This window comes from Cygnus olor, chromosome 6 (assembly GCF_009769625.2).
Source record: "Cygnus olor isolate bCygOlo1 chromosome 6, bCygOlo1.pri.v2, whole genome shotgun sequence".
In the NCBI taxonomy this organism is placed as follows: domain Eukaryota; kingdom Metazoa; phylum Chordata; class Aves; order Anseriformes; family Anatidae; genus Cygnus; species Cygnus olor.
In genome coordinates, this window is record NC_049174.1 from 14,953,303 (window position 1) to 14,976,709 (window position 23,407).

Genomic DNA, 23,407 nt, shown 5'->3' on the forward strand with positions numbered 1-23,407 from the left:
AGTACCAATTTGTACATGTTTTTTCTTTTTGTGGCTCTGTAACATCTTCAGAATCACTTTACCTTTGCCTGAACAGCTTTTCCAAATCGCGTTGTTTGTTATTTTGTTCTGCACTCCTCCTAGAGTAAGAACAATAACTATAGGGCAAGTCACATCAGCTGACTGCCACCTATGCAGTAAAACTTTGCAAGGTCATCATGGTTTACCAGCTCCCACAGGGTCTGCTTTCCTTCTGCAAGTATAAAATGATTCTACATATCTGTTTGATCTGTGTCCTAATGTAACATAGAGCCACACAGATAAAAGCTAAAAATACTACCGGAAATCATAGGGTTTGAAGCCGTTTTGAACTGCAATTGTACTGTAGCCTGGCTCTCCCCTGCAAAATGTTGCATTTTTGAATCTGTTTATCCTTCCACCTTGGAAAGTACAATTCCAAGATAATTTCAGTCAAACAACAAGAGAACAGTGCAAGTGGTGAAACTGCCCTGCAGCTATTGGCAAGTTAGGGCAGTGGTGCTGCCAGCCTCACCTGGGCATTTTGGCACTGGTGTTCAGGAGGGTGTTTGTGTGGCGTGTGTGCGCATGCATTACTGAGTACTCATGTGCTGAGTACTGCTGGCTGAGTGTCTACTCAGTGAATTAGTGACAGTCTATAGGTGCTCTGAGTTGGAGGGAATTATGTCCTGGAAAGGCTTCCGTATGCATAAGGTTGTTTCTGTGTAGGAGATGCGCTCCCACGGTATTTCAGCCACCCACCTCACCTTTCTGAGAAAAAAAAAAAAAAAAACAACTCTAAATTTTCCATTCTGTTTATTTGCAATGTACTGTGTAAAATGCCAAGTAATTATGGTTGCTAAGAGCCCTATTTGTCTTATGTTCTATACTAATTTCAACAGAATTAAGACTGGAGAAGTGAGGAAGCTGATCTTTTAAAACTCCATTTGCTAAAATTATCCTTTCAGGCTTGGACATAATTATGCTTAAGTCCAAATACATGGGAAAAATGTGAAGCAGGTTTTATGATGGAGCAGTACTTTCCAAATTTATGGGAGTTTTTTTCCAAACATTGCTTCATTTTAAAAAATTCATGAATTTTAATTAGCTCAAATGAAATATTTTATATGCCTAATAAAAATAAATGGACATCAGACTGCCATAATTTCATTTACCTATTTATTATTTCTATCCATTTATTCATTATTTCTATCTGTTTTTGTATTGTTTATATTCTTTTTATATTATAGTATTTTTCACATCAGATTTCTTTTGAAAGTAGTCATCTAGTGCTGACTTAATTTCAACCCACTTTTAAAGTAAATGCTTGTTTCACACAATTTTTTCACATAAAAAAGATTATTTCATGTAAATTTTTAAAATAATATATCTTTAAATACAAAAATCTGTCTTGCATAATAAAAAACTTGTAGATCATTTCAGCTAAGAGATATATAGCACAGAAAGAAAAAAAGTCATGCTTCTTTAAACAACCATTTAGTCACAGGTCTACACAGTTACAGATACATTTTTATTTCACTACAGTGCTGTTTCTTCTTCATAAGGGTAAGGTGAGCGGTGTCAGGAGTGTTCTCATCAAAGAGTTTAGGAAGAATTTGGTGTTCAAGTAGTTTGTGTGAGTGTGTTGCTACAGAGGCATGAGTTGATGCATTACAAAATCTCTTTTGGGCGTAGCCATGTTTGTAATGTAAAAGAATGTTCTCAAAACTAAAAGCAAAAGCACACTTGGGAAAATGTTTGGATTTTTCTAATGCCATAGGCACCACCTTTCTTCTGGTATAATGATGAATTCTCCATAAACACAGAAGCAATAGAGCTCCACATTATCTCATAATAACACACATTCTGCAGCAAAAACATACTGGATGCTCAAATAAAAAATAAAGACATTAAAATAAAACAAATTATATGTAGTGGATATTAAAGATATAATTGACCTCCTAAGCGTAGAAAAATCATAGTATGACAACTTGCAAAATTTTATTATTTAAACAAAATTAGAGACTCAGGCATCATAGCAGTGTCATACATTAATATAAAATAGCTCTGATCATAGTTATTGGGTCCTCTGACTTTTCTTAATAGATCTTACAAATTTGGCAAGCTGCAAAAATGGACAATTGATCATTATGTGTGTTCTAAAAACTTTTTTTTTTTTTAATTTTATTTCTTTAAAGATGAGATGCATTGAAAGTCTCTTTCCTCTACAGTGGATTTTCCATTGCTTCAGATAGAAAATGCTGTTACTAAAATTTGATATAAGCAATGCAGTGACATTTTTATTTTCTTTTTCACAGATTACGATGCTTGGTGAAGCAGCTGGAGAAGGGTGACATTAACGTGGTGGATTTAAAAAAGAACATTGAATATGCAGCATCTGTGCTGGAGGCAGTTTATATCGATGAAACCAGGTAAGTCTTAGAGAACAGAACCACAGAATGGTTTGGTTTGGAAGGGACCTTAAACACCATCTAATTCCAACATCTCCCACTAGACCAGGTTGCCCAAAGCCCCATGCAGCCTGGCCTTGAATACCTCCAGGGATAGGACATTCACAACTTCTCTGGGCAACCTGTGCCAGTGCCTCACCACCCTCTGAGTAAAGAATTTCTTCCTAATATTTAATATAAACCTACCCTCTTTTAATTTAAGACCATTTTAGTTTAAAAAAGGAAGAAATGTTGGGAGTCGCATTTTAGAAGTATAGTCTTTGCATGCAGTTGTAAATGATGTGAGCTAAAGGTCTCCACAAATCAGTAGAACAATCTATGGCTTTTAGGTCTCTTAGTGACAAGGTTAAAGCAAGTGAAATTCTAAAGGTCAGATGTAGCTGTCTGGAGGGTTTGCTCAGTTCTTATCTCCCTCACTTGTCATATGTCCATGGTATAAAGTCACAGGAATTTTCGGGAGGAGGGATGATGAGCAGCTTTCTTTCCCCCAAAGGCCATATACTGATAATCATTCTGAGGATTGTATCTCTGAAAAAAATGATCTGTCTGGGAATGACGTGCTCACAGAGATGAATCAGGATATTATAATCTGTCCCCTTAATACATAAATTCATGAAAAGCTGTGATTTATTTTATAGTATTTGGTGCTCTGTTTATGATTATTTTTACTGGCAGTATGACTGGCAATCATCTTTAATGTGGGTTGACTTGAATGAAATTAGAAGTTCTAAGTATTTGGCTTCTTGAAAGAAATTTAAGGTATGTACTATAATTGATATTAACTAGCCAACTTACAGGTTTTATTTCAACTTGCTGGCCTCTTAGAGTGTTTTTTTTTTTTTTTTTCTAAGCAGAATGTTCTCGTAAAATTGTCTGCCAAACCTTCTTCAGTACTTCTGTAGCATACAGTCTATGTCTAGTCTTGATTCCATATGACATTTAGGAAGTCTGCCATCACGCTAATTATTGCATGGACCTAAGTAGCTCATTTGCTCTCTTGCAAGTATGAGAACTTGGTACACCATTTAAACTACAGCTCTAGCTTTTTCCTGTTTCTTTTCCTTTGATGTGTATGATTCACTCACCAAACCTTGCAAGTCTGTAATCTGGAGCACCTACTATTGGGTGGTAGAAAGCCTACCCATTTGGACACAGAAGGATGAAAACAATAGAAAATGAAGCTGGTATCAATACTCTGTTTTTCCCAGATTACACTACAGACTAAGTTGGCAGAATCACTTACACCGGTGTCCTGCCTTTAGAGTTAACACACATCTAGTTCTGTAAAAGATGATAAAACAGTGGTAAGCAAGGAGACTTCCTGAGGAGCCTGTCAACCACAATATCATTCTTAGGGACACTGTCAGAAATATTGTTAGTGATCCCAAGTTAAATGCACGACTTGAAAAACATCAGAAATCTCCGTGAATTTGAAAGGTCTTACATTTACATACTCAGTTAAATTAAGCTGAACTGAACAGACTTGGGCAAAACAGCTTGTGTGAGTTCCAAGGCACCTGGGCCTGGTGTGAAAACTGCATGAAATTAAATTGAATAATTAAAAATACTGGTAGTTAAATCAGGTTATATGATACTGTGCATATATTTATTTCTGAGACAGGTAACTGTGTTTGTTCTAATTTATTGAATACTTCTCTTCTTCAATACAACCTCAAACCGAGCTCATAAACCTATCAAATTTTGGTATCATTCACAATACCAATATACATTAAGCATACAGTTTATATAACTCCTTGCATACCTATAACTATATTTTTGAGATATATGTGGACATATATAGCACATTACCTACACTATGAGTAATATTTAAGAATGAAATAACTTTAATGAAACTCATTTTTCAACATTTATTCTTATTTATCGTGTTTTGCATTTTATACCCCATATTCTTCATTTTTGTTTATAGTGTTTCAGTTTGTTTTCAGTCTGGAGTAATGCAGTCTCCATTATATTCAGACTTAGAGTGATGCACTGTTTGGATCTGGTGGCCTTTGTTTTAAATTTATGCTAGGAATACAGACTGAGCTTCCACCTCTTAATAGTAAAATATTATCTATAAAATTGTTTCAATTTTTTTCTCTTCCTCATTAAAAACAATTTATAAATTAAGACACTTATTATGTGGCAAAGTGAAACTGTAGTCTCCAGTGATTCTTTCATAGTAAGCTCTTTTGAATGGCAAACTGCAAAGGTAATCATGCTTTAAATACCACAAGCAGTATTCTGTACTCTGAATCTGTGTTAAAACATTTAAAGAAAAACTTGGAGAAAAAATTTCTCCAGCTTCTGGGAAACTAATTCTTAAGGAAGAGAAGCAGTGTATCAAGTCAAATGGCGATTGAGGCTGGGGTGAGCTTGTGTGGTTATATTTGTCCTTTTTCCTCCCAAAGAATAGAGGTTCTTTGTCCTGCGTAGAGCAACTGCAGTCAGGAGTCTGGAACTGGGTTAACCGTACCCACTAGAAGATTAGAAATAATAGTTTAGATCATAAATAGAATGACCTGTTCCAGCTGAGCCTGAATATGCACTTCTATATGTTGCAAAGTTCAACTGGTTTCTGCAAGTTTTCTCACACATGGATTGTTGTATTGATAAAAGTAATTGCAACAGCATACAGCAATAACAATTTATACACCTAGCAGAGCAGTGAGAAAACTGTCTGAGTACTGATTACTTCTATTAACTAGGTCCCAGAAGAAAGTTGCATACTTCATGGGATATAATAGTTCCTGAGACTTGACTTATACAATAGAAAATGCAATGATGTCTGATTGTACAAAGTATTGCAGGATTAGGACCAAAAGTTCAATACAGAGTACCTTCAACTTGCATGAAAATACACCTGCTTTTTATTTGCCCATACTTCAGCCCTGAGTTTTGTCCTGATGAATTGATCTCATCTTCAACCAGCCACCTAAAACTGGATCCTGTCTGTCACGTTCTCTTCTCCACCTTTCTGGGAGTCAGACCTCAATATCAGCTGAGAGAAAGTTCTAAATATCTCTACAATCAGATTAGGAACAGTAACAAAGAGAAAGTTTGCCATCTAATGCATCCCTTATGTTATGATTTACAACCTATTTAACAGCATAATAAAATTTATTGCAGGGAATACTTCTCATCTGGAAGCATCTCTGCAGGCTTCAAGGCCTGGAATAGAGAGGTAAAATACAGGAATGCATCCTCTTATTAGGAGCTTCACTACTCAATGAAAGGAGAATTAGGATGCAAACTTTGGCTGCAGTCAGAGGTTGCTCAGTCACAGGTGGACCAGTCATCCCACCCCCTTTTTCTTGACGGACCTTCTGCTGTTTTAGACAGGCAACTTACACTAGGAGAGATCTGTTTTTTCCTGTTACTTTATTTGAGATTTGATGCATTTTGTTGTGTGTGCACATGCAAGTACAATCAAATGTGTAAACTGTCAGCACCTTGAATCTTATTTAGCATGCAAACAGCAGCTGGAAATGGGCTACAGAATTCAAACCCTTTAGCCAAATAAGAGGTATCTTTCTCAGGTCCTCTTATTTGCCTTCTGTCTGTTGCTCTGCACTGTAGCCTTTAATCTGAGAATAAAATAGTAGGTATACTTAGTTTTTAAAAAAGCTTATCCATACAAGCTCTTTCTAAAAATATAGGCAGATGGGTTGTGGAAAAGGCAGAGAAACAACACATCAGGTTTTATTTATGGAGTTCTGTGAGCAGAACTCTCAGAACTGTCTGGCTTCTAAGCTGTTCCTTAGAAACTAGCCAGACAGTAGGAATAATGTTCCAAAATTATGACAAATTGGTTTGGGGCAGTGATTGTCAATATGCTGTGTGAAGGGTTCTGAGGTGATGGGAAGTTGGAAAGCACAGAGAAATCATACGTATATAAGTGCCACCTTCCTCTGAACTTAATTAACTGTGTCCCCATGTTAATTAACAAGCTTCTTTAATGGGCGCTTTTTAGGACTGTTGCATCTCTCAGTGCAGAGTAAATGTGAGCCACACTAAATGCTTCCTTGAAAGAAAACTAGCACTTCAGTCACTGAAGACGAGGTTTGTTGTCAGCTGAGAATAATCAGTGAACATCTCCCAGTTCCAGCCCCTCGGTAGATCTCCTCTGTGGAAGAAGTTCAAACTTACTCAATAGGTGTTATAAATAATTCTGACAAGTCTTGCAGAATTGTCTCCGTTAGTACCTGACACTTGGCTCAAGGTAGTGGAAGAAGGATTTTTGGAGTCAAACAGGAAATAAATACAGGCTGATAATTCAGTCAGGACAGCTGTTCCATTCCTTGTAAACATAGCGCTTTATTCATGCTAAGTGAGAAGAAAATAAATCAGATAAATGTGGATGGAAATTACAAGATTAAAAAAAAAATGCATTTGAGAGCCAATAAAACCTTAAAATGTAAACTTCTTGTGGTGAACATTTTTAAGTTGTTCTGGATAAAGTCAGAATATTTTGTTCCAATCATGGTCTTATTTTACGTTTTTAAAGTGCTTTAATATTTTATCAAATAGACTTGATTTCAGGAAGATATTTATCTGTGCCATTTCAATTCCACATCTAGATATTACTTTGTTTTAGACTGTATAATGCCCTTTTAGAAGGCTTTAACCTTCTGAAAACTTTTTTGAAAGTAGACCATATTTCAGTAATATATGAATTAGATCTGTTGTATATAGCTAGCAATTGCTTTGAACATATTTGTTTGATTCCACGAGAAAAAAATAACAAATACAAGTTATTGCCACATTCTTGAAAGAGAAAGGAAATCTCATTAAGGGTAAGTGGTGTTATAACAATATGTGTCATCTGTTTGCATGAGAGATTTGGAAATATTGAAGGTATTTCAGTGATACTATAATGCTGAACAGAGTCCTTGAGAAAAAGCTCTTACTAAAAAATGTACACATTCTGATATGTACAATATTAGTGAAAAAGGAGGTCTTTAAACCCAATCTTTGTGACTGCTGTTATAATAAACATCTTGGGCCATACTGAATTTCAGTTCACTGCTCTATTAATGCACCAAGTATTTATGCCGTCACCAGACATCAAGCACGGACAAACAAATCTTCAAATTGAGGACAAAAGGGAAATGCTTTAAATTGGGATTGTGTCACTTGCAAGAGTTAGAGTTAACATCATTTCATATCACCAAATGCTGGCATGACCCTAAAGAGTGCACCACAGAAGTATTTGTGATAGGAACATGCACGTGTATCTTTGTCACATGGAGTCTAAGGAAAAAGAAAGGAGCAACAATTTGGCTAGATGCTGGTGCTCACAGAGCTCTGTGTAATAGAATGAAGTTTACCAACTAAATGAAATTCTGCCCTGATTCCCAGAGATCCCAGGGTGAGGAATGATCAATGTAGCCTACTTTCAGGCAACTTCTAGTACACAACTTTAATTATATTTATGAGCAGAAGAATGCTGTTGCCTGGTGATTTCAAGGTTCTCAGTACTGCAACAAATTGAGTCCATGGCAGCAGATCTGTCTGAGACTAATAATTAATATCTCCAAAAAATAATTAACTGGTATACTAATCTGGTACCCTTGTGCCTTCTCTTTCACTTTCTTATCTTTCTTATGGCCATCAATCTAGATTTAGCAGCTTCTCTGTATTTTAAGAAAATTTAAACAATAACAAAACTCAGTTAAGGCTTTATTTTTATTTTTATTTTTATTTTTATTTTTATTTTTTTTTTATTTTTATTTTTATTTTTACATTTCTTTGTCATTTTATTTTCACAAGCTATATTTTGTATCGGTGTTGCAAAGCTCTAAATTACCACTAACTCAGCATGGAATAGCTGCTGCATAGCTTAGCGTCTCACAGCAGGAGTTGGTTGCTTAATGTTACAGGGCTATTTGCATTCAGGTCCCACTTGCACATAGTGTACAAAATACAGTTGACTTTGTGAATCATGTTTCACTGATTATAAGGCTTTGCTTATGGAAGATGTACTAATCAAGACACTGTTATCTATTCAGGGTCATCACTGGAGACATTCCCACCGGCAAACCTTTGCAGGTTCAAGGACTGAGAGAGTGAAATTCTATTACATCAAAGAGATTTAGGTTGCTCAATTTTTTAAAAGTGTGTATTCCCAATCTATGTACTGGAAAAGACAGATTTGTTCATTTACACATGAAGGTAACTGTGTTTCATTCTCAGTGCATTAGGACACTCAGTCAATGATGTAATTTATTTTAGTTCAGTTGTCATCATTGAGGAGCTAGACAATATTTCCCCTCAAAATTAACTGTTTTTAAAAAAATCAGGGAAAGTTTAAAGAAAATAATCTTCCTAATGATACAAAGATTAAACAAGAGGAATGGGATACTCAATTTGGTAATTATTTGCCAGATGAAAAATATGGACTTTGAGCCCTCTCTGAGATGACTTAGTGGAGGAGAGATCAGAATTGACAATTATTAAGCATGACAATTATATGACATGAAGTTAAATCTCAATCTTAAATATTCACAATCAGACAAGCTTGCTATGAGTGTGTATTGCTGTCCTCCATATTGAACCCATGCTTAAATGTTCTTTGCTGAAGTTGCTTTGTCAGTAATAAATGTATCATTTGAAGAAAATCATTCAGTTCATCCATTAAGCGAATCCATAAATGATACTGAGAAATCGTTCAGAAAAAGCTTGTTGTATTGAGATTAATTCAGTGTATTTCACCTGTATAGAAGTTTAAGATAAACCTTCAAAATCTTTTGTACTAAGCCAAAGGCTATTCTAAAAGGAAAGTTTAAAATAGCATCAAAATTATTTAAAAACAAACAACAAACCTGAAGTTACTGAAAATCTGTTAAATTCTGACTGCAATTCTGCAGTTCATTTCACTTAGGATGTTTAATAAATAGGCTGCATCCCTTTTCAAAAGTTATTGATTTTTTCTATCTCAAAGTTATTACTATTAATTTATTTGAGAATCATGGCTCTCAGTAGTTCCTACCCTATAGAGCTTCCAGAATACCATGTTAAAGCAACTGAATAAAAATGGGAAAATATATCAGTTTACAGATATACTCCTGGGAAAAAAAAAAAATCCTGACCTGAATCTTAAGATTGTTGATGGCCTTTGGTATGTAGGTCTGTATTTCTGAATAGAAAAGGTAGTTGAGAGGCAGCACATGTCAATAAGTGAATGTTTCCAGTAACAATGGCCCTTCCCCCATCAGTTATCTGCTGTTGTAATAATTGTATTTCATCCAGAGTCTTGAGTGTTTATTGTAATTAATTGATCTTTATCTGAGGACAATTCTTCTGAGAATGTGCTAAATTTTAAGAGTGTGACATGTTTGTTAATGCACTGTTTCTTTATAAAGGCCTTTATACACTAAAAAATAATTTTTGCAATTCATTATCTTCAGTGGAAGTCAAGAGATATTTTTTTTTTTACTGGAAGTAAGTGGAAATTGTAAGGGAAGATAGAGGATGTAAATAGAAACTAAATATATTGATTCATGTTCTTTCAGGAAGATAGTGAGAAACTACAACACAATTAATTGATGAAAATGTGAATTCTATTTTTGGACTTTCCAAAAATAAGATAGGACTTTGATGAATTTACTGTTAAGGAGTTGGTCAGCAGCTTGATTGATTGGCTAAATGATGAAGAGTTAATTCTTCCTCTGGCCCCCATAAATGCATCATTGCGTTATTTCAAATCTTTCACCATCTCTGTTAGGCAGAATGACTGATTGGCACTGATGATTTTTTTTTTCCCTGTAGCGATTATCTAATATTTTTTTTTCATTTGCTATTCTTTCTTCCCCTCCACAATATATCAGATATGTATTCCTAAGGGAAAAGAAATGTATTTCTGACTAGTCCATTACCATATTTAAAATTCTGATTAAATGAAAAGAGAGCTAGAAATTATCACTACTTGAATTTTGAAGAATTATTCTTGACAGAAAAACAGAGTACTATGACAAGAAGATCAGGTTATTAGTTACTATGACTGCAGTATTAATTGATTGCTAAGCTGAAATGCCATGGACCATACTTTACCATATTCCCACTACTGTCAATGGGAGCTCCAATCATGGAATGAATAGAATTAAATAACCTAAGCCTCCCCCTCTCCTTCCTACGCATATCTCTTCCACATATTGCATCTACTTAATAGGCTAATGATATATGGGCAAAATAATTGTATGTAACCCCGCAGTTCTGAATTTGTGTTGAAGAAAAAGTACTTTCTGTGGACCACGCTGTTAAAGCTTCTTTGTTTGTGTTAGCATTTTAAAGTTTTGTTTAGTTTTAGGGAAGAAAAAGCTAAATCATGTGCCTTGGTATATTTATATATATTTAATTAAACTGGGTTATTGGAGTTCATGCTTCCCAGTTGAATGGGATTCATATTGGTACAATTTTTCTTCTTGACACTTGTTATTTTATTCATTATTTTTTCTGATGGCATTTTTGAATCTATGTAAAGTTTTATATTGCAAAATGTTAAAAAAATACCTCTGTAACATTTGGCATGAAGTTTAGTGGTTTAACAATGTTTGTCTTTGTAAAGGCATTCCGAATAATCCCAAATAATTTACCTATTCACCTGTGATCCATGAAGTAGCAGGTTGGAGCAGGAAGTCTACATAATAGAATTATAGAATGCAAAATTATGTAAATATATTTTCCTTTTATCTAGACAGTAATAACTTTCACTAGGCAAAACCCAAGCACCAATAACTTCCTATTGATTCACTGATTTTACTGAAGCTTTTAAAAGCTGTGCATTCTAAGTAGATATACATTAAAAGACCAGTCGTATAAATGCTCAGGAATAAAAATGTTCTTAATATACATTTCTGATTATTACTTCCTCCCCCCCCCCCCCCAGTAATTGTAGAAAATGTTGCATTGTAGAATTTTTTTCAAAGCAATGATGATGTGATAATACTCAGTGGTTGCACCAGAGTGACATCATAATACATCTGCTGGGAGCCAGCCTTTTTTTCAGTTAAGTTCTGACCAACAGGAACAGCAAGACGGACAGGCATGTAGAAGGGGCTCTGTCATCTACTTAGTTCATTCTAGTGATTTGCATGTATAGAATAGCAGCTAGCAACCAAGATTAAAAGTAGCTCAACATTAAAACAAGATCCATGTTAAAAAGCAAAATAATAATAAATGGTGGCTCATCAAAATCAAAATATAATTCAAGGGGGATGAAAAAAAAAACAAAAAAAAAAAACAAATTTTAGCTACTGCTCTAGTGTAAGTGGTGAAATACTATTAATACTTCTTGTTAATATGTGTGAGTTTTGATGCTTCTGCTGAAGGTTCTGTGTGTTACTTTTAGTAAAATTTATACATGTATTGTTTACAAGTATGTATTATATACAAGTACTGATAAAACTATTTCAGATTTTTACATCTTAAGGTATAAATTTGGGTAATTTCAAAGAAGTGTTTTCATAATCAGTAAATAAAAGGTGAACAACTAAAGATATATTTCACAGAATCCACAAGACGGCATATGTATACATATATATATACACACCCATGGAAATGTAATGGAAATACCATATTTTTTTAATCAAGGTATAGATAGATGAATAGAAGTGGACAAAAGTAATGAACTATAAAATTAATTCAATATTGGATTCTAACAATTTGTGATAATTAAGCGTACTATGCGTAGTGCAATATATAAAAAAAATCTTTTCTAAACAAAATTACCATCAAATTATAGATCCATCTAACCATCCATTTATTCAGCTGTGTGGATCCATAGATGGACCCTGTCTCTGTAATTATTGAATAATGGCAGTCATTAGTTAATTTATTCAAAGGCCATTTCTAGCAATGCATATGCCATGTGTAACTTTCCCCAATATGAATCGTATAATTCAAAAGGTCAGGAAGATGTAAAAAATAGACAGTTACTAGCCCTTGTTTCCTCTCCTTAAAAGTTGTCTCAGTTAGGCTTCTGAAAATAACTAATTCTTCTGGAAGACTTATTGAGGTTATATGTTGAAGGTGTTCTGATCTGAGGTATCTGTAAGAGCTGATATTTACAAAGGATTGTGCTTACAATGTAATTCTGTGTTACGGTTGCTTTCCTACTAATTTGAGTAGGAACCAGAAACACTTAATCTCTGTCTTTCACATAAAACATTGTTCAGTCACCTCTCATCAGAAAGGAGTGGTGTCATGAAAATTCCTGGAGTGTTCAGGAAACTGAGCAAAAGATCTTGGTTCAACACTTTTTCAAATTCTGGTTTCTCTGTTCTGTCTTCATAAAGTAACTTCATTGCTATCATGTACAGGCTGAATAGTCCTCCTGCTTTACAAATGAATGGTTAAAAAAGTTAGAGAAACTGCAGTGTGTCTTGCTATCCTTAATTCTTACTCCAGTGGCTAATATCTGCAAAGTTCAGGTCTTGGTCCCACGAATTTGGTTCTGCACCAGACTATAGCAAATTTGTGTAGAGTTCTTCATGCAGTGGGCTCTGAGATAGACTACTGACAGTGGTCCTTTTATTGCTGGAATAATTTCATGTCATTTGAGTAGCATTTTGGATAGTTATAAAACTGTTTTAGGGATTATAATGTTTATTCCTGATTATACTACAAATACATCAAATGCCAAGTATTCATCAGAAATAAAAATGTACTGATTTCTCCAGGGATATTTAATATCAGCATTGGACTAGTAGGGATTTAAGTGGACTATAACATAGTTTTAAATTGGTGGAATAAAATCAATCTATAGCTTTTGACCTATTGGCAGTCTTAGACTGGGTTCAGTTTTGCAAGATAATTTACCCAAATACTTTCTTCTGCAGAAGTCCTGCTCCTCCAACTTTAATTACTGACTTCTGGCGAGTTTCCCACTGCCAGAAAAACCTCATAATTCTTGTCCATTCTGCTCCTCCTGCACCCTGTGTTGAAGACACTTGTAGTCTAAAAATTTTATGTCTGTAAGAAATAAGAATATTCCTGTTCTTCTTTCAGTAAGCATGGTTGATGTTGGGAGAATTTTATGTATTTTAATTTTTTTTTAATCCGAGTTGTCAAGTCCTACAAGTCCTATGTTTCATTGTTCACAAATAATTTGTATGACACATCTGGTGTCATGCTTCCTACTAGGCATTGTCCTATAATCCCTCAGGATTAGATGTACATGTGGACTCCATCACCCATGTTTTTGCTCGATTCTTCTATATGCCAGAAATGACCTGGATTAGGCAAGGATTTGAAAATGGTGATGAAGGGAAACAAAGAAATCAAAAAGTGTGAAAGAGCTGTTAAAAATATATGAAAATGTACAGATAGGAGGAAGAATCAATGGAGTTATATATAAGCAAATCACACTTAAATATACCTTGTCCACCATTGCTTTGTGTCCAATTCATGGAGACTCAAGTAGTTTCAGAAAGACATCACCAGAGAAATAGATCTACATAATCAAATAATGTCTGCAATTCAATTGGTGCTATTTTTAATAAAATATTTTTAAAGGGTGGCATGCTTTACTTGTGTTCAGATCATTCTGACTGAAGTTTCTTGCATAACTTAATGAAGGAAAACTTATTATCAGAATAAATAAGCACTTTGGTTCTCAGAAAACCCCAGCAGATGAGTGATATGGGCAGGTAATAACAAGAAAAAAGCAGTTTTCCTACTACTGGTATGTTCATAGAAATGTAGAATTGAAGAATTGAGACTGTTTTAGGAGAATATTTAGTTATGTGTTTCTTCTAAATAAATTGATCTCCAGTTCTGTTTAAGTGAAGTTACTTTTTTCATTCTGCAAAAGGTATACATAGCTTTTCTATATTTTTAAACAATTAAGAACTTTGACAGCTGACTTGTAATCTAATCTTGTATAATATCTTTACTGTTATGATTTTGTTACCCTTCCTTCAACAGGAATATCAATCTCGAAACAGAAGGAATTCATACTCATTAATACTTTTATTGCACTGGAATAATGCAATGGACATGTATACAGGGTGTTCATTGAAACTAATTTGCCATAGTGTTGTTAGGTAATACAGTTTTCTTTGCATGTAAGTGTGAAAACTTTTTTGGTACCATTTTGGAAGATAGATCATATGGGTCACTGGTATTCTTTGTTATTGCATCAGCCCACCCTTTCTAGAGGCATTTGTGTCAGTCACTCTTATAAACCTCTCCTTGGGACTTTATAACTCATTATTACACTTCAATCCACCAAAGCTGTTAATGTCTCAGTGGAAAATCCTTCTCTTGCCTTTCCTTGAATATCTTGCATTTGAGCATCTTTTACCTACTGGAACATGAACAGGGGAAGAAAGGAAGACACCTGCTGTGCCTGCCTTCCTGGAGGCCTAAGTATGTCTGCCAGAGAAACATTTGAAGATGTACTAAGTTAATTTTATAGACAACCTCTGCTCCTGTTAAATTAAGTTTTTTTAGCTGTTCACATGTCCATACACCTTTTGCTTCAATCTGCCATCTTCTCAGTTACCTTTTGTTAATTTTTAGGAGGCTTTTGGACACTGAGGATGAGCTCTCTGACATCCAGTCAGATTCTGTCCCGCTGGAAGTACGGGACTGGTTAGCCTCTACATTCACGAGGGAAATGGGAATAGTGAAGAGGAGACCTGAAGAAAAGCCCAAATTCCGAAGCATTGTGCATGCTGTACAGGCTGGGATTTTTGTAGAAAGGTGAGAGCTATTTTTTCATTACAGCAAGCGTTGCATTTAACTACAGTGTCTGTTTGTTGTTGAAGATCCTATAAAATGGTGGGAGAAGCCTGAAGCAAATCTTTGAGATGGATTTTAGGTTCAACTTCTATAATCTTTGTATTTTTATATACAGAAATGCAGATGAGACCTCTACTTTTGTAATGAAATCTTCTGGATTTTGGAAAATTCTGGGGATAAACATTATAGCTTGGAAATTTCTATATGAAAATGTACCAAAGATTGCATGAACATAAAACAGTAATACCCCAGGAGAAGAGTTTTTCTCAGAAGTTCATAAAAAGACTTGTGTCATCTTTGGGATCAGATTCTCAAATAGCTTATTGTTGTTTCACAGATTATGAAAGATAATTTTTTAATGGAATTCTATGGCTGAATATTTTATTTCTTCTTTTAGGATGTACCGTAGAACTTCTAGCATGGTTGGTTTGGCTTACCCAGCAGAAGTGATTGTAACATTTAAGGTGAAAAAAGTTTAATTGTTGTGGAATTTGAATGTATTAGTACTTATTTTTAGTGTCTTTTAGGGTGAAATTAATGCATTTTTTCTACTGAACATACCCTAGCCATATTTACTACTGCAGAACTGAACAAAGAAAACAGAGAACTTTAATAGTTACAAATTCACAAATAACATATGGTTCTGTTTATTGTTTCACTGTTTAGTTGTGATTTAATTTAACAATGTTATTAGAGCATTAGGACAAGATCATATAGAAATTTTTATAAAAATGTCGAAGCCATGATTGTATCAGCTCCCACTAGTATGGTAATCAGTGTCTCAGCAGCATTTTTTTCCTTTTTGGAAAGAAAAAGGGGAAGTAGTATTGGGACAGAGCTAACAAAAGAAGCTGCAGCTTATGGAACAAGTATAGTATTTCTGTGAATTAAAAGGCATCACTGTAGTTTACCTAAAAGTCAATCTCTTATTTGAGATTCCTATGGCTACGTCAAGTTCCTATGGCTTCGTATGCAATATAGAACAATATGTTCTGAGAAAGGATGTGGTACCTCATGTTTTTTCCTAACAGCCTGAAAGTAGTGTATTATTCACAAATTGCTATATGGCTATATTAATGACCTTGCATAATAGCATATTTCAAGGACAGACATTCACATTAGCTTCATCAGGTTCTACAGAAAATTTTTACTCAGATTGTTAAATGTAAAAGATTAAGGCTTTTGATTTGAAGCATAGAAAGTTGCATAGGTCATGTTATGAGTATTTTATTCATAATCATCACAACTATTTTCATCATTAATATTGAAATTATCATCAATGTGTTATCAACAGGAAGAGTTCAAAAGACTTGGACAATAAAAAAAAAAATTGACCCCCCCCCCCAAAAAAAAAAAAAAACAACAAAAACTCCAAAACCACAAAATATCTAAATATTTTTTCCAGTGATGAGCTGGAAAACTATTTAAACAGATAGAAACTTCATTTTTTTCCCCCCTCATTTACAGGATGTTGATAAATGGTCTTTTGACGTATTTGCCCTAAATGAAGCAAGTGGAGAGCACAGTCTGAAATTTATGATGTATGAGCTGTTTACTCGATACGACCTTTTGAGCCGTTTCAAGGTCAGAAACTATTTACTAATAAAAATACGTATACAAAAATAAGTATGTCAAATTTAAAATATAAGAAAGCCAGGATATATTTGAAATGGTATTTTATTATACAATGCAGTGCAGAATTTTGTAGAATATGGCAATTGGAAGATCATAATATGCCAATAGTTCCACTGAATGAAACTTCACCCAGAGCAGGCAAATGTTTCTGCAGCCCAAGAAATCGAATGCTATGTAGACCCATGTCAAGTCAGTTTGGGATGGGATGTTGCTATTGAGCAGTTAAATGCCTTAAGCATTAAACAGATTAAATAGATGGAAGAAAGATTCCTAATAAGGCAGAAAACTGTAGTTAGTCCTACATACTCTATTCATAGCCTAGTTCATAGTGTGTTGGTCAAAACTGTTCAGAGGTTTCAGTTGAACCTTCCTCTCCAAACCAACTTTGATGATACATATAGAGAAGGCTGCTTTTAGATAGTGTTTGCAGGGTGTTGCAATACGATATGGAATATTTATAACCAGATTTGAAAGGCTGAGATTAAAAACCGGGTCAAGTGTCAAATTTATCACTATCATAGTACTGAACTAAAGTCTCAATAGAGTTCAAAACCTCTCCACAGCAAAATTTTGCACCCTTTGAAGAGGCTGGCACATTTTGAAGTTGGTTTGAGTAATGACTTAACCAATAACACAAACTTACCTTTTTTCAGGAGTGCTCTGGGTGCTTGAAGTCAGAATCACATCAGGGCCACCATTAACAGCACAGTCAGAAAGTACACGATGTTATTGGCTCGGTGGGCTTAAAACCATTCTCAATCCCACTGTTCACCTTGCACGGCTTTTAAATAATAATAATAAAAAATATTTAAAGAAAAGTCTTAAATAATAATTTAAAAAATCTTAAGGAAAATATCATTTCATTATATGGGGAAAAATGGTGGTAGATAGTACTTGCACTTCATACATTGCTTGGAGGAAGCAGGAGGGAGGGAATGAAGACTGTCAGATTCAAGGAAAACTTGTCTCAGGCAATGTAGTGCTGATGAAGAAAAAGAAATAATCTTATTGTTTGACTGCTATCTGTTATACCTTTCTTATATGAGCAATCCATGCATACAGACAGAAACCTCTAAAAAAACTATTTGATTGATAGGTCTAAAGTCTCTTGTACATTAACCACCTGCTGTGCATGGTGTATGTAGTAGGATGTAACATCTACAAGAATTGGATGAAGACTTCCAGAAGCATATTAGATTTTAGACCTTTACATTTTAAATTATTCTTTTCTTATTTATTAACTAAATTCTATGATGTACTTATTTGTGGTTTATTTATTGCATGATTAACTTTGCATCTGTTGCAGGAAAAAATATTTATTTTAATTTTTGCTTCCCTCCTCCAGATCCCTGTTCCCAATCTTATTACATTTGCTGAAGCTCTTGAGGTTGGTTATAGCAAATACAAAAATCCATATCACAATTTGATCCATGCAGCTGATGTTACTCAAACTGTGCATTACATAATGATTCACACTGGTATCATGGTAAGAAATAGAATGAAGTTCAATTTACTTCTTTTTGCAGAGTCTCTGATGTTTTGGATAAATGTGTATGTGTGTTTTCAGTAAAAAGCTCCCTCAAAAATTATGCAGAGAGATTCCAAACTACCGTTCAGACTGTGAACTTCATGTCATTTTAACAGTTTTTCCAGCTTGGAAATCTCCTGATGCAGAGGAAAAAAGGGAAAAAAAAATCTTAAACCGTTTTCATTTTTCATTGCCTGGGCTTGTGCATTGTGTATCATACTGAAAGAGGTACATTTGTAGGAGTGGGAATGTGAGAATTTTTGCTTCCACATTGGAGCCTGGGAGGTGTGATCAGGCAAGAAAACTTTAGTATTTGCTGAGGTCTTGGCCATTGAAAAGTATATTGAATCAGTGCAGCCTTACTCAAACACTCTGCAGCTGCTTTTTCTTTAAGTTTATAACCTTATTTAGGACTGCCTTTACATACTGTATGTGCCTATATTGTTTTGCATTACAGCAATATCTCAGTATTCTTTAGTAATTATTTGGGAATCTGAAGTGAATCTGTGCAAGCATTTTTACTCTAAGCACTTATCTTTCACTTAATACGAGTAGTGGGAGGTTCTTCACTATCAATTTGCTCAAAAAAAGTAAATGTTGACTGAAAGAAAATGGACATTTCTGTTATGTTCTTTTGATGATTTGTCTTCACTATGGATATAACAATTTTTTCTTAAAAACAAACAAAAAAATAACAACAAAGCAAAACAAAAACAAAAAGAAAGTGGAAAGTGATAGCATCTGATTTCTATTTGCATAGCCACAAAAAGCATTCCATTAAAAAATGCACAAAAAAAAGCACAAAAAAGCTTCCATTAGACCTTTAGAAAGAAAAATTTTCAGGCTGAGTTTAAGTGTTTGTGCTCCAGTATATAGACAATAAATGAAAATCATTCACTTATGTTCAGCCTTTTCTCACTGAAAGCTTTGCCATTGGCTTCAGCAGAGGCAAGAAATTCCTAGGCATTGCAAGAATTCTATAGCATAAAGGAAGCTTTTTACTTCTAAGCATGAAGGTTTTCAAGCTACATATTAATAGAAGTGCTACTTATAGAGTGAAGTCTGTAGTCTTCACCAGCCAAGATTCTCTTCAACCTTGAAAAATTTTCTTGAGAAAGACTTCTATATGAGACTGAAGAATAGGCTGGACGACTCTCTGACTCCAAACTACAGTTGTATAAGATGTTCACCTACAGAAAACATATTTTAATAAAAAATCTTGAAGGAATCATGGTTCCTATCTAGACTTGTCTTCTACTGTGAGATCAAGTGCAAGCATGAAGTCATGTGAGACATGTTGCAGGATAAACAGCTTAAAAGGGAGAAAAATCCCTTTGTTCTTCACAGATTATAAACATCCCCTTGGCCTGTGTTCCTACCCCCTTCAAAAAAGGCAGTAGTGTCCCAGATTTTCTTTGTGATGCCAGGACAAGGTTTGAATTTTATGAGCTATCCCACTCAGTTTGGGATGTTTATCCATTGACTAAACAACTTTGCAACACGCTTTAGGTGTCTCTGAACGCTGAATGAAGGAATCTGTTTTGTATTTGAATATCTGCTATTTCACCAGGTGCACACGAGAATGAGAAAGGTCTCTCCAACTGGCAACTTAACCTTGTAACTACACTTTGATGTGATTTAGACAAATATTTTTAGAAAAGTATAAACTTTGCTGTTACTGTGCTGTAGGAGATCATTAATCTTGCAGTGCCTGTACAAGATATTCCTATAAAATTAGGCCAGTTTTTAAATATTCACATTTGAATTGCTGAATTATGATATTGGAAAGTTCTTGGAAAGTTATCTAACTAGGACGACACTTAGTCAAGAGTGCCTTCAAACAGATGCAATTTGCCAGGCAGAAGAAATGTTTATAGAAATCAGTGTTTGAAAGAAGGCCTAGTGATTCTGCAGCTTGCAAAGTATTTCTGTCCCAAATGTCATTTGCAGTCTGAGAACTCATCAGTATCATGCTCAAATGTTCTGCTTAACGTTTTTTTTTTCCCCTTTCTTTCCTGTTGCCTGGTTGATTACACCTTTACTGAACCTTACTCAGTAATGATTTGAAGTTGGCTTCTCAAACTATTTTTTTTTTCAGATTACTGCATTGGCTTGCAGTAGCTTTTTATTGCTACTTGCAGTAGCTGTTTTAATTCTGCTATATCATCTAACGAATTCTTGGATTTGGATGATACTCACATCAGTTTGATGCAATTGTATAACAAATTGCTGTGAGTTTTGCAGACTGGTGTATGATTTCAAATTCTTGTGCTTTTACTGTATCTTTTCAGAACTGGTACTGACTACCAAATCTTGCAAAGAATTGCTGTCATGCTTGTTGAGTTCTGAAAGACATACAGAAGCAAATGTTAGAAAAAGGTTTTAGAAAATCCTTTTTATGACTCCTCTTGAGGAGGTCATACATTTTGTATCTTTTATGGGCACCTGGAATACAGCCATATTTTGGCATTTGCCAAAATGCTTGGCTGTTCAGAACTTATCCTTTTCCACAAGCCTGTAAAAAGATTTCAGTGAAGAATAGCACATTTTCAGAGTCTCATTTAAAGAAATAAAATGTTCATTATATTTTCCAGAAGATATTGGCTGTCTATCTTAAGAAAAAAGATTCAGACACTTCAGATGTGTGTTAGAAAGTTAGATATCACAGATGGCAGACAATCTATTAACCTCCCCAAGAGTTTAAATCCCAGATGATACAACTAAAATATATATCTCAAGCTAGCATTTATGAAGTCTTCATCTTTATAAAGATTCAAGAATCCAAGTCTCAGGGAATACATCTTGTAAAGAACTTTTGAGTCATCGATCATCTTCCCACCATCCCTTTTCTCCTCCCACGTACCTGTATTGCTCAAATGAAAGGAAAAAAATGTCTTTACTGTCAACAAGTGTATTGTCAGACTCCTGTTCTTACTCATTTTTTAATCCACTGTTGTTTAAAAAAATAGTTTGAACCAGAGTTCATGAAAAGTTGAAATGCATCTATTTAGTTATAAGAAATTTATAGTACTGCAAAACATTTCTCAATAGAAGAGATCTTTTCCAAGAGTTGTTACACCTGCATCACACAGTATCTTCCAGGAGGGAAGTAGATTCCAGCTCTTTGTAGTCTGTCAGACTTCCAGATACAAGAGACTGCTTTTCCCTCTCTCTTTGAAGAAACAATTCTTAATTTTCTCTCTAAGAGCTTTCTCCTGCTTCCTTAGGAATCCTTTAGCTAAATAGTTCTCTGATTTGTAGATTTTAATACTAATCTGAATTTTGACTGTACTGCTACAGTGTCTAGAATACTTGCCTTCGTATAATATGGTATGAAAATTCTGTATAATCTATAGATACTGTTTTTAAGAAGCACTCTTGACTTATAAATGAACTATCTAGCAACTTAAAAAAAAAAGAGCTTTGAAAAGGCATCTGAAAGAAAATGTTTATGTTTAGCTTCAGTTACTAATAATTTCTGGGTTTCTATTCTGTTTGGTATGTTGAAAACATTGTGAAAGCCAGGAGCAGTCATGGCCCGATTTCTTATGACACACAATACTATGAAGGTCATCTTTTCCATTTTTAGAACTGCTTACAGTACATTCTCATTCCTCCATTGTGACCTTTTTAAATCTATACAGCTTCACCAACAGCCAGCACTACTTGTTCCTCAGCTATCTTATTTGGTGTCTGAATGACCTATTTCATTGTTCTCACACAACTTAGGAATTTTGATGTTTTTCTTTCTTCTTTGAAAAATTAGTACAACTTCTGGCATCTTATACATCTCATATGCATTCATATACATATATGTGCCTATATGAGTGCATAAGGATGAAGATCATTCTTAGATCTTATAGTACAGAAGCTTACTTCTACACTGAAAAAAGTCTGAAATATATGTGAAAATGCTTAACTGGCATTTGACTTAATCAGTCCTATGATTGCAGGGTTAATTTTCATACGATGCTTCTACCCCATTTTTTAGATGGAGTACATTTTCTCCTTGAGCTTGGTTTCTCAGTAATAAAATAGAACTTGAAAGAAAAAATAACAAAGATGATTTCACAAGAAGATCAATACAGGACATTCTCAATTAGCAAGATGTATAAAAGTGCATAAAACTCTAGGGTCTGTATTATTTTGTATAGAAGATGAACCTTCTTGCCCTTTGTTCTGTGTAACTGTATACCAGCTTTGTGCACCACATTTTTACATTTCTAGTTAGCTGAATGATATGATAACACAAAGCACAATATAATTTAGAACTGAAAAAATCTCCCGTGGGAAATCCCGGGGAAAAAATCTCCCGTGGGCCTAATTTCTGTACAGGTGAAAAATAGTTAATGCTGATGTTTTACCTAGAAAAGTATTGTGAACTTTATATATTTTTCACTAAAAGATAAATTATAACCTTAATTTTGTATCGAGTTTTTAGATGAATTTACCATAATTTGGCAAGTGCCAGATAGTGTCTAGCAGATTAGATTCTTTCTACTCAAAACAGCTGCGAAATATACCATGTAATTTTCTTAATAACTTCTTATGTATTTTGGCTGCCAATATTTACTTTGCTTGTGATCATAAAGTATTTAACTTGGTCTTAGATAAATCCTAATAAGCACAAGGACTTATTTTATTATATAATACTTAGGTGTTATGAATCTATAGTCAACTGAAATCAGAAAAGTGTGAAGTTTAATTTAGTTGAAGGTAGTGCAAAATACTTCCAGTACTGCAGTTATCTGAATTCGGCTGTTATAGAAATTATGACTAAGATTTGTTTTTCATTTACTAGCACTGGCTCACAGAACTGGAAATTTTAGCAATGATATTTGCAGCTGCCATCCATGATTATGAACATACTGGGACCACAAATAATTTTCATATTCAGACAAGGTAAGCAAAGTGGTCCCTAAAGTATCATGTCTAGAGTTTGCTGTTGATTCATCTGAACTGTTTCATTCCTGTTACTGATACTGCCATGAGGTAGCTAGGCCATTCCTGATTTTATGAATTGAATATGCAG

The 23,407-nt window shown here is 34.5% G+C and overlaps 1 protein-coding gene across 5 annotated transcripts in view; it reads left to right on the top strand.

Moving 5' to 3' along the window:
- Positions 1-23,407, top strand: part of PDE1A (phosphodiesterase 1A) — a 183,405-nt gene that overhangs the window by 123,171 nt on the left and 36,827 nt on the right. For all 5 annotated transcript variants that reach the window (XM_040561584.1, XM_040561586.1, XM_040561588.1 and 2 more), the window contains 6 exons: positions 2,316-2,429; positions 14,991-15,173; positions 15,610-15,676; positions 16,680-16,796; positions 18,193-18,333; positions 23,177-23,277. In XM_040561584.1, coding sequence (XP_040417518.1) covers positions 2,316-2,429; positions 14,991-15,173; positions 15,610-15,676; positions 16,680-16,796; positions 18,193-18,333; positions 23,177-23,277 — 723 coding nt within the window. The remainder of the gene's footprint in view (positions 1-2,315; positions 2,430-14,990; positions 15,174-15,609; positions 15,677-16,679; positions 16,797-18,192; positions 18,334-23,176; positions 23,278-23,407) is intronic.